At 31.3% G+C, this 12,370-nt stretch overlaps 1 protein-coding gene across 1 annotated transcript; it reads left to right on the forward strand.

Annotated features, from left to right (window-relative positions):
• Window positions 1-1,657: 1,657 nt before the first annotated feature.
• Window positions 1,658-5,751, forward strand: LOC149155413 (DNA polymerase delta catalytic subunit-like). Its single transcript, XM_089445481.1, has 14 exons — window positions 1,658-1,717; window positions 1,810-1,866; window positions 1,979-2,066; window positions 2,531-2,610; window positions 2,789-2,903; window positions 3,154-3,267; window positions 3,405-3,585; window positions 4,048-4,121; window positions 4,327-4,403; window positions 4,551-4,640; window positions 4,775-4,935; window positions 5,204-5,277; window positions 5,394-5,481; window positions 5,664-5,751. Exons 5-14 carry the CDS (start codon window positions 2,852-2,854, stop codon window positions 5,749-5,751), a joined length of 999 nt encoding a protein of 332 aa, XP_089301607.1. The 5' UTR covers window positions 1,658-1,717; window positions 1,810-1,866; window positions 1,979-2,066; window positions 2,531-2,610; window positions 2,789-2,851.
• The last annotated feature ends 6,619 nt before the right edge of the window (window positions 5,752-12,370 follow it).

The following is a 12,370-nucleotide window of genomic DNA, read 5'->3' on the forward strand; positions in this document are numbered from 1 at the left end:
TGCATTCTAGATCTAGATTTACATGAGATTGTGTTAGTTTCCTTATTTAATGTGCCATGAAAGAGATGATGGCTCATCTCATTTCCCTGAATGTTGTACAAGGAACCTAGGCTCTTTTGGCCCAAACATCATAATGGTTACATGTATCTGAGATTACAAATTTTCTAACATGGATCTAAAATTTCACTTGGGAATTGGAAAAATGTAAATTTATTTCAACCTGAAGATAGTGTTAATCCCGAAATACAAGGAAGGAATTGGACTGTCTTCTTTATTATTAGGACTATTGGATTTTGTCTCTTGAAATTGATTTCTGAAACTAGTTCTGATCTCAAAACTTTTTATTAAATTCCTTGCAATATTATGGAGGATATTTATAAAAACATTTGAGTACAATCAGAGCTAAATTTATTAGTGACATTCATACTAGAAGATTACCAACACTAATTCTACTACAAGTTTCCCTATCTCATTTTTCTAACATATGGGTTCACAATATTCTCCATACTTTTAGCCATGTTATCATCTAGTTTTTTCTTAAAACATTTGGCCTCAAAGTACCTATTTCTCTATCTATCATTGGATAGTGAATTTAGGTCATTTAGTCTAGATTTGGGGGACATATATTTCAATAGTATGGAAATATTGATTGAGTTAGGTGCTTGTCTTTTCATTGTATCTATTTTCAATGTTTAGAACTTAGTGACATCAACATTATCATTTTGGTACTAGTTGTTTTGTATGCAATAGTCTTGATATATACTGTTTTCCATTCCTAGTAGAGTAGTGCAAAGGTTTCAGCAAGTTTACACCAAATATATTTGTCAATTTTAAAAGGTATGGGGCCACATGAAAAACAGGGTTAAAATCTCATCCTTTTTCAATGTTTTGCAATAGTTATCTTTCCTACGCCACCTAACCCCACTATCCCCAATATCTGAGATTCCCCCCCATGTTGTTGCTGCAACAGGACTGTCTCTTCAAAATCTTGAAGCTTAAAATTCAAGCCTGTTGGATAGTCAGCCACGGGCAACTCTGGCTTTTTCACTATTTCCGATAGACATTTAACCTCCTTATCTAGCAGCTCCATCTCCAGCTCCTTGCTAGTTATTCAGAAGAAAATAAATATAACAGTGAGAAACAAACGTCATTGTCTATTTATAAAACATAAAATACTATCACTGATAGTGAAGGTTGAGTTTTCACCCAGTATTGCACGCCTCTAGCTCGAAACCACTAATTTCTGCAACACGAAAAAGTGCATTTCTCCAATCTTCAATAGTCTTGGAGTCAAATTACAAAAAGAAGATTCAGATTTAGATTTGGTTGATTCGTCAATGTACAAAAAGTAGATAGGTTCCCTAACATGTATGGTAAACTTTAGCAGTCAAATTGCTATGTGGATGAGATCCCAATACATTGTCCTAGTCATCCCAGCTGTATAATGCACAGTTGTACCGTTGTAGCACTAACATAGGCACCAGAATCTATGCTACTAGAAAGGATTAAAAGTAAAGTAGGATGCTAAGACCTTAATGTCTTTGCATGTCAAACACTATGCTGATACTTATTTCATTATTTACTTTTTAACCATCATATGCTGACCATTTTCGATGATGCTAAATTGAATGCTTTTTTTCCTATTTCCTAGGGCATATTACCAGAGATCCTAGAAGAGTTACTGGCTGCCAGGAAAAGAGCCATTGCAGACCTAAAGGTGGTGAATTAAGTGCTTCCTATGTTCATGTTACATGCTTGTATTTTTTCCACTTAGCATCTCAGTTTTTAACTTCCTGTAATCTCGTTTAGGAGCCTAAAGATCCTTTTGAAAAGGCTGTCTTGGATGGCCGAAAATTGGCTTTGAAGGTAATTACAGCTTTGTCAAGTCTGTATTAATTATTTCTTGGACATGGAATAAAAGTAAAACTAGGTATGCTGGTGAAACGCATAAAATAGTTTTGACTGTGTGCACTTGCAGATCAGTGCGAATTCAGTTTATGGGTTTACTGGTGCCACTGTTAGGCAATTTCCATGTTTGGAGATTTCATCGAGTGTGATGAGCTATGGTAATTTCACAGTTCTTCCATGGGAAAAAAACATTAAATCCATGGACACCTTGATTCTCCCCTTGTTTTTCCTAGTTGTAATGTTATTGGTGCTCCTTTTACTTACAAGATAGAGATGCTTGCAGTCCTCTCTTATTCTATATATGCATGTATCAACCATTCACATTGATTATTTTTGGGCATCAATTATATCCATGTAATTCTTTTCTTCCTCCTGATATAATGTTTTGGGTATGAACTGTAATTGACAGTCTTGTAAAAATAAGATCGAGTTCTTGAATTGCATTAATTAGTCATGTGTACTTGTACAACTAAGATGATATGCTTAGGCCCTCTTATTATATTTTGATTGCAAGTCTAGTTTGTCTTTTGACACATTCTCTGTTCCATTAGACAATATCGATTTTACGTATTGTTTTAAAATTTCATATCATTAACCATCTCATTTTTTTTCCACCTGTCAGGCCGTCAAATGATAGAGAATACAAAGAGGCTAGTTGAAGAAAGGTTCACAAAAGTTGGTGATTACCAGTACAATGCTAAGGTAGGCTATTATTTAGCAACTAAAGGCATTTGTAACCTTTGAACTGGATCAGTAATGACAGGAAGTACACTTGTTGTATTGGTTATAGTCCAAGTTCTTGAAATCATAATGGGTGATCTGATCCTAAACAAGATTTCTATTTTAAAGCTTGATATTATATTTTTATATTTGAATCTAGGTTGTAAATGGAGATACAGATTCAGTTATGATATAGTTTGGTGTACCAAATATAGAAGAGGCCATGACGCTAGGGAGGGAAGCCTCAGATTATATTAGTGGTACACTTACAAAGGTACAGTGTCAAGAATTTTAAATATCCATGAAGCCTCTAGATTTGTTAATGATTTTTTTGTAGGGATGAATGTTTTAATATCACCTTTCTTTTTAAAACCAATCTTCTTTTGACATTCCACTTCCATGAGATCTTTGTAAATATGCATAGGACAAGATGATCAGTTATGCTTTTCTATGGCTTATCTGCATCTGTTTGGTGCATCTTTTGCATCTAATCAGTGTGTTATTTAACATATGATTTTATGCAACTTATTAAACTAGAATTTAAAAAAATATACTACCCATACTTGTTGATCAGAAAGAAAAGATATGCTGGGTTGTTGTGGACAAAGCCAGATGCTTATGACAAAATGGATACTAAAGGTGACAAACCTGATCTTTTGTTTCAAAGACAGGCCTTAGTGTTTGTGAAGGCTCAAAATTCTCTTAGAAAAATAATTTATTTGATACCTTCTTAATTATTAAATATTCCCAATCTTTTAAATATTCCATATCAACAGGCATTGAAACAGTGCGAAGGGACAATTTCCTGCTGGTGAAGAACTTGGTTACAGAGTTCCTTCACAAAATACTCATTGATCGTGACATACCTGGTGCAGTGCAGTATGTCAAGAACACTATTTATGACTTGTTAATGAACAGAATGGATTTGTCACTTTTGGTGATAACTATTTCTAACTTGTTAATGAACAGAATGGATTTGACCATTTGTTACTTTTGAAATGGAGAAAATGTGATAGGGGGAAGAGGAGATTTACATTGCGAGCAAGTCACTTATTACATATTCCTGGTTTCAAGTGTTAGAAGTATATACTATATACCTATTTGGGGCAAGCCATGGAAGTTTCGTTTTTAAGTCTGTCATGTTTCTTCTCCCTACATTCTATACTTGGAAGGGATTCAGTCAATATTTACTGCTAGCAATGGGAGGAAGAAGTGTCAAGGGAGGCTCTTATACAATTGAAGAGAATCAAAACATGACAATATATAATATATCTGCATTTTTAATCTCATGCTGAGAAAAATCGATTATTGTTTAGCTGCGGTAGAAACAGATGTTTGCAGGTCATATCCTTTATCAAGGCTATCAACATATTCTCAAGGGAATTTTTGTTTGCCTGTGCTAACAATCTCTTTGTTGAGTCAGGGTCTGACAAAGACTGGAGATGACTATGCAGTCAAGGCAGCAGACGTGGAACTAGCTGAGCGCATGCGGAAGGAAAATACTGGAAATAACTTCTCAGAACAAGTATAATAAATGGTGCAATGCCTTCTGGTTCCATTTCAATCCTGTCTCTCTATTTTTATTAATGTAGTGCATCTAAAGACTCTTGTAATATTTTTCTTTTTATTGACAATGAGTCCATTGTTGGATTCTTTAAATTAATGTCGTGTTTTAAAGCCAAGTTGCCCCTGGTTTATAGAGGGATGCTGCAACTGCTCCAACTGTGGGTGATCATGTTCCATATGTCATCATAAAGGCTGCAAAAGGTGCCAAGGTAATAATTAACCCCTTCTGTGCTTAGCATAAGTCTCGATATTGCACTAAAAAATGGTTATTTTAATTATTTTGTGATGTTTTATTTGGAGGCATAATTTACAGAGGGATTATGGATATAATGACTAATTTGTTTACTTGGGCTCAGGCATATGAGAAATCTGAGGATCCAATTTACGTACTAGAGAATAACATCCCTATTGATCCACAATATTATCTGGAGAATCAACTGAGGAAGGTGAAAGACCAAAGCATCATCACTTGCAGTTTATGCTCTTTTTGAAAATTTCACTAGTGTTTCAAATATATCCTGATAAATAGTAATTCTTTCTAGCTAAGTGTTTTTTATTAGTGCCTGTTTTTGCTTTGTAGCCGTTGTTGATAATATTTGAGCCCATTTTGAAGAATGCAAGAAAGGAGCTTCTTCATGGTAGTCACACACGAGCAGTTTCCATATCAACTCCTTCAAATAGTGGAATTATGAAATTTGCCAAGAAACAACTCAGTTGTATTGGTTGTAAAACACCTATCAGGTATTTAGTTAATACAAGTAGAGGGTGTCCTGCATGCGGTTTCCTTGCTTATAGTAGTGCACAATTGAGAGTAACTATTATTTCAGTTTGGCGCTTTAGAAAGCTACTAGGGTTCATCTTTTTGATATGGAAAAATCTATGAGGTTGCATGATTCCATGCCTGCTCTCCTTGTAAGAAATTGTCTAGCTTTCTTATAATAAGAATGTCTGGTTAGGTTGCTTCATACTGAAATTCATGATGTTACCTGATTTCATGTTGCCATTGCAGCAAAGAAGATCAGACACTTTGTTCACATTGCAAAGGAAGAGAAGCATACTTGTATCAGAAAATAGTTGCAAATGGTAAGCTGGTATTCTAATACCATTACTCTTTATTTGGAGAATTTAAAGTAGGCCTTGTGTCTATTGTTCTCACCTAGATTTTCTATCATATGACACTAATATTTGATCAATGTCAGTGAGGGAATTAGAAATGCTCTTTGGTAAACTATGGACACAATGTCAGCGGTGCCAAGGCTCTCTGCACCAAGATGTTCTTTGCACAAGGTTTTTGAATGCTATATTTCAAGTATTACATTTTCATAACATGATTTAAATTTACATTATGGATGTATTTTGTAACATTTGTGTGATCATGTATTTGTTTTTAATTAATAGGATGTTTTTTATTTTATTTTTACAATTACTATCTCTTTTATACTTACATTAATGTCCTATCCTTATTGCAGTCTTGACTGCCCAATATTTTATCGTAGGAAGAAAGCTCAGAAAGACCTAACTGAAGCAAAGGTGCAACTAGAGCGCTGGCAGTTTTGAGGATGCTGCCTGTATAGCTTGTAATCTTTTGTATTATCGAATATTTTTGTTTTACTGAATATTCTCTGGTGTATGTTTCTCTGATTTAATGGATCAGGGAATTTATTTGGTCCCTGAATCATGATGAGCATGGTTTATTTATTGTACAGTAATTGTCAAGTCCTTGTTATTTAATGTTAACCAGTTTGATATATCTTTTCTCCTTGCAAATGAGATGGAGAAAAAGTCAAAATGGATACATACTTCCCAAGGCACACCCTATAAATGCAATCTGCACACATATCCCAAATTTTAGGAGAGCACACACTATAAAACATAGATGTGCAAGCTTACATATGTATATCTAGACATGCATATAGTTGAATGGATGGATGGATGGATAGGTAGATAGAGATGGATAAACAGATAGATTTAAATCCGAGACAATAGTTTGAGCAGATTTAATTTTTTTTAAATAATTTTTGGCGGGAGCAAATCTGAGACAATAGTTTGAGTAGATTTATTTTTTTTTAAATAATTTTTTTTATTCTCTCTAGAGAGACAATAGTTTGAATTATGGACATTTATTTATTTTTAAATAATGTTTTTTAGTCTCTAGAGAGACAATAGTTTGAATTATAGACATTTTTTTTTAAATAATTTTTTATATTGTCTCTAGAGAGACAATAGTTTGAATTATGGACATTTATTTTTTTTTAAATAATTTTTTTTATTCTCTTTAGAGAAACAATAGTTTGAATTATGGAAATTTATTTTTTTCTAAATAATTTTTTATATCGTCTCTAGAGAGACAATAGTTTGAATTATGGAATTGAATCTAAAAGGACAAAAATGTAATTGTATCTAAAGAGACACAAATGAAATTGTCTCTTCAGAGACAAATCAAATTACAATAATAATATGTGTTCTATATTGTCTTTATAGAGACAAATTTTTGAGACATTATATTTTGAGACACCCGCTTAGAGACAATATTTAAGACAATACACAAGTTTCATTTTGTCTTAAGTTAAGACAATTGACTCAAATATTGTCTTAAAACCCCCTACATGTAGTAATGTAACTACATAAATTGTTTCTCAGATTCAACGTGAGCCTCAGCTTATGGAGGCTGCTTTGCGTGAAAAACAACCATCTTTCATGTAAATTTCATATTTATCATTAATGCAAACGGATCAAACACACAAAGTTAGTGGGTGTGTAGAGTAATACTAAACTACATCTTGATTTTCACGGGTATGATTGCAACTATCTTTGATCGCATCTTGAGAATGGATTGCGTAGCTAATTAATGATTACCTCTTTTCCCAATCTCATGTCACACTTCCGGAGATGTGAAGTGAATAACAATGGGTTAATTTATCAGCGTAATCTGCGTCAGCAACTATAACGTGCAGCGCCAACGGTGTCTATCACCATGTTATGGCAGGCTGAAGGAGCCGAAGGAGTATAACCACGCATCGGAAGCTTATCATTCAACAGACTAATATCAATAGCGGTTGTTTTACCGGCTTCTTGAATATAGGCTGCAGATATTTTATTGGTATTGGTGGTGTCCCTAATTTTGGAGTCAGCCGTGACATCGTGGAGAAAATTAGGCCTGGAAAGCGCCGTTGGAAAGAGTGCAGAGATTAGCAAAACGCATATTATGGTGCCATTCACCACAGTGGCCGCCATGCTAGAATTTGAATAAGCGCCTCGGCTTCGATGGAGTGGACAATATACACGAAATACAACGTACCCTCGGAAGGAAAGTAAAATGATGAACGAATATGTTGATTGAGATAAATGTAACGAGAGATTGGCTTCATCACGTCAAGTCAAAAAGGCCCTGTCGAGTCAATGCCAAATATTGTATGTGCTGATTCCGACCACGTCAAATTGAAATGATCAATTTGGATCAATAATTTCTTGAGAAAAAAAAGAAATTGGGAAATCTTATTCTTGGTAAAAAAAAATGGAGAATTTCAGTGCTAATTTTTTCCCAAATTAAATTCACAATAATTATCTATATAAAAATGACATATGATATTTTCATATATTACAACAGCTGTTTGGATGAAATTCTTTTATATAAATATTTTGGAATCAATATCCATAACAACTTCAATTTGAAATTATAGTTTTGAAATAATGATAAATGGAGCATGGAAATCTTATTATGGGCTTGAAAAGAAAAACTATTTGAGACTCTCATCACTCTAGTTATTTTATATGGATGTGAGACTTTGGGTTACAATATCTCTAAATAGACATGGATGAAGATATAATAGATCCAAAGGAAGTTTATAATTTACAATCTCAAGATTAAAGGAAATACTCCCTATTCTATACTTTGATTAAAGGAACTCTTTCCCTCTTCGAAAGCATGGTTATGTGTAAGTATCTTATGTAAAAGAAGAAGCTAAAGACATGGGAGGTGAGTAGTTTCCTAAAATTGCTTCTAACTCTAGCCAAAAACCCCATATTTAGCACAATTGAGGATGACATAAAGATGCCTTGTCTTCATGAGACAACTAGGGGATATAGTTCATTTTGTAAAATAAGGATATTATTAAAAATATTGTGACATCAAAATTTAAGGATAAATTGTGGGGTAATAAAGAGCTAGAGGTAAAAGAAAAAAAAGACATTATAACAAGATGATCAACCTCAATATTGAAAATAAAAATATCTCTATCTCAACTAATATTAAGGAGAAAATAAACATTGCTAAAATAATAACAAATTGTCATGAAATTTATAGTGAAAGTGGGTATTGGCTCATTCCCAAAACACCATGGAATAAAAGAGTTTCTCACCTTTTGTAACATTAAGAGGATTGAATATGAAATGCACTTTCTCTTCGATTATCCATCTTATATTCACATTCTATTTAATTTCTAAAATATTTGTCATATTACAAACATTTTTGACCTTTTAAGTAAGCAAAACTATGATAATCTTGAAACACCTCTAATCAACGTCCAGAGGGATCAAATCTGTCATGTGCAAACTTTTTGTTCAATATTTCTATTTTAAAGAAAGTTTACACTTCAAGGGATATGATCCCTCTTGGCTCTTGCTAGATCCATGGTATATATGGATATATATAAACAAATATTTTGTAACATTATTTTTTCAAAAAAACTAAGTCCCCAAAAGAAAAAGGGAATATGAATAAGAATTTAAAGCACATGAATTTTCAGTGGTTTCTTCAATTCAATAAATAAGGTGAATAATTAGTATTGGCTTGAAATACTAGAGAATATGAATAAGACTTTAAAGCACATGAGCTTTAAGTGGTCTATTCACTGAAGATGATAAGTTATGTAATTAGTATTGGATTGAGATACTTGTATTGAATTATTTCCTAATAAAAAAGAATATGTTCTTTTAAAACAACTTATCACAAGAAGAATGTAATTACATCTTATTATCAAGAATAAGGAAGAATTTATAGAAAGGAAAGTGAATATAAGAGTTTGGGTTGGAGTTGTTGAGGTAATAACTAAATGTTATATGCCAATGAAGTGAAGGACTATATGTAAACTGGCTTAGAAATTTCTTTTTCCTTGTTATCGAGGAATCACTTTTCATTTTTTCCATTTCCAACTTGATAGTTCTCATTACATTTGATGCCTCATTTTCGTGTCTAGACATGCAACACTATTCTTTTCTTTCTTCCTCACTATAGATGTCTCTTAACTTGTAACCTCTCATCTTCATTTGGATATAAAGAGGTCGATAAAAAGAGTTGTATTACTTGTTACGTGAAACTAAGTCTACTAAAGAAATCCAAACACGTAATGGGGATACATTGGTTATGAGGCATGGCTATGCTAGAAGATAAATTGGTGAATTTGTAATCACATCCATGATATTCAAAAAGTACTTTTATCAAAGAAGTGATGCCACAACTTCTACAATGCTAAGACTAGTTATTATCTTTGACACAATCAAAATTGTAAGTAGCAACACTAGTAGTTACTTCTATCACAAATAAGGGTCCTAGAGAAACATTGATCACATGAAGAAGGCAATTTATTAATGATAGCATTCCTCATGTTTGCATTCTATAATTCATTTAGAAATTTTATTTCAAGATGTAATTGAGCTATAAAATATTATTATGAAGACATACTTATAGAATTAAGATAGACTTTGATCATGAGTTTAGATTCCATAAAGTCTTTTTTGTTTTTTGGATTGTTTGCATATTTTAAACAAATCATTGATAACAAAGATGCATTTTTGGATAACGATGATAACCTTGTTAATGCCAAACTCATGGTACAATTGATTCATCAACTAATAGAGCCAAACTGTGAGGAAAATGACTTAGAAAATATCAAATTTTGAGGAAATCATCTTAAAAATATCACATGAAAATATTTATGTGATTAAAAAGAGATACAATTAAAATTGATGCATTGGATCTTTTTTATACATAGAATGTTGATTGATTCACACCATACCCTAAATTCTTACCATGGAATGTTTCTTCATAATTTTATTGTCATTGATGCCTCTCGCGGGGATAGTCAATACTCACATCCATTCAAGTTAGAGAAAATGAGTAAGTGTGAAGATATATATTATGTATATAGCACAAATGTTAGCCACTTGTTGTAAATAAAATCAATCCCATTTATGAGTAGTATTTTTAGATAATTTTCTAAAGATGATCATGTTTATAAGACCAAAGGTCATATTAGTGATCTTTCCAAATCTCCAGGCTTCAAATCATATATCTGTCATGATGTTAGAAACATAAATATTAATACAAATATAGGTTTTTGAGTATTATCCATAGAAAATCATCATTTTAGTTTTGTACATTGCTTCCTTATGAGTCTTCATATGAATTTAAGCTTTCAAGGCAATTGCAAGTGATTTTGTTCAAATTTCTTTTTAGAATTAGCTATTGAAAATCTTCACATAAGATTAATACCTTGTTTCTTTATAATTTTATACCTTTGTACTAATTTATAAAATACATGCATCTTAAATTAACCCTCCTTAAATTTTATATATAAGTAGGTAGGTAATCTTTACCTTTTCTAAGATTTTCTATGCTTGAATACTATCCATATTAGTAAGAAAAAAAAAGAACAGATGGGAAGTTGATGAGGATAAGAGAAGACACGTAATATTATGGCAAACACATCAAATTTGTTGAACAATATAACTAAATAAATAAAGTATAAAAATATCCATATATGTAAAAATGATCCAAGAATGTGACGTGACATATGATGTAGCTATAAAAGTCTAAATATATGCCAAATAAATAATGCATAAAGATAATATTGCCACAAACACATCAAATTTGTTGAAAAACATAATTAATAAATAAAATATAAAAATATCTAAGCATGTAAAAATGATCGAACATATGACATATGGTGTAGCTCTGAAAATCTAAAAATGTGCCAAACATTTATTGTATAACTCCAAAATGCTACCATACCCTAAAATACAAGATTTTTAAAATATCTAAACATGTAAAAATGATCAAACATATGACATATGATATAGCTCTAAAAATCTATAAATATGCCAAATATCTATTGTATAACTCCAAAATGCTACCAATACCCTAGAATAAAAGATTTTATCTAAAATATAAACTCAAGGTTTCTATAGCATATGAATGATATTTGAATAATGGTCATTACCAAAACTAATAAGTAAGGTAAGATATATAATCTCGATTTTTTTTTAAATCTTCGAAATTTTTAAAATTGATTACTAAAATTTCTCATAGCAATAAACAATAATTAATTTTCAAAATAAATATGATTTAATAAAAAATGAATTCTCAAAACAAATATAAATTAATACAAATTTGAAAACTCAGATAAAAACCATAATTAATTTCCAAAATAAATATGATTTAATAAAAAGTTGAATTTTCAAAATAAATATAAATTAATACAAATTTGAAAACTGAGATAAAAACTCATGGCATTTATGGCACCAAATGTCCACGTCCACAACCAAATCAAGTAAAGAGGCAAGTGTCCCTTGATTGAATGACGTTAATATTATTTAATTAAAACACTTTGAGAGTATATGAAATATTTTAGGAAGATTTGGTTGGCATTATTTTTTCATTATGGTGTGTGAGGTTTATGGATCTAAGCTCATTGAATTTTTTTGTTTGATCCACTGTTATTATAACTTTATTTCGTATTACCTTTTCTCCATTAAATTAATGAAATGCAGGAAATCCATGGATTATTGACCAGGTTTCGACATTTTTATTCGGAATGAGTATGCATATGCAAATAGTTTTAATGTTGTATTTTTTCATATAAATAAATGGAAAAAAATAAAAAATAAAATATATTATTAAAAATATTTTTTATTATCATAATTATTTTAAAAAATATAAATAAATTTTAAAAAACAATACAATAATAATATGTAAATAAATTGTATTCACATTATTATGTGAATCAATTATATTTATTTATAATATCGACTAAGACAATTATATTAGTAAATGTGGTTGACATAGACTCAAGGCCTCATTTTCCATCATTTATAAATACGAGTTTATATATCTAGGAAAGAATAACCCAAAGCTTTTTTGGCACAAAATTCAACCAAGAAAAAGAAAACTCAAAATAAT

This window comes from Pinus tabuliformis, chromosome 9, assembly GCF_031772625.1.
Source record: "Pinus tabuliformis cultivar Carrire ecotype Pingquan chromosome 9, CPIR1, whole genome shotgun sequence".
NCBI classification, from domain to species: Eukaryota; Viridiplantae; Streptophyta; class Pinopsida; order Pinales; family Pinaceae; genus Pinus; species Pinus tabuliformis.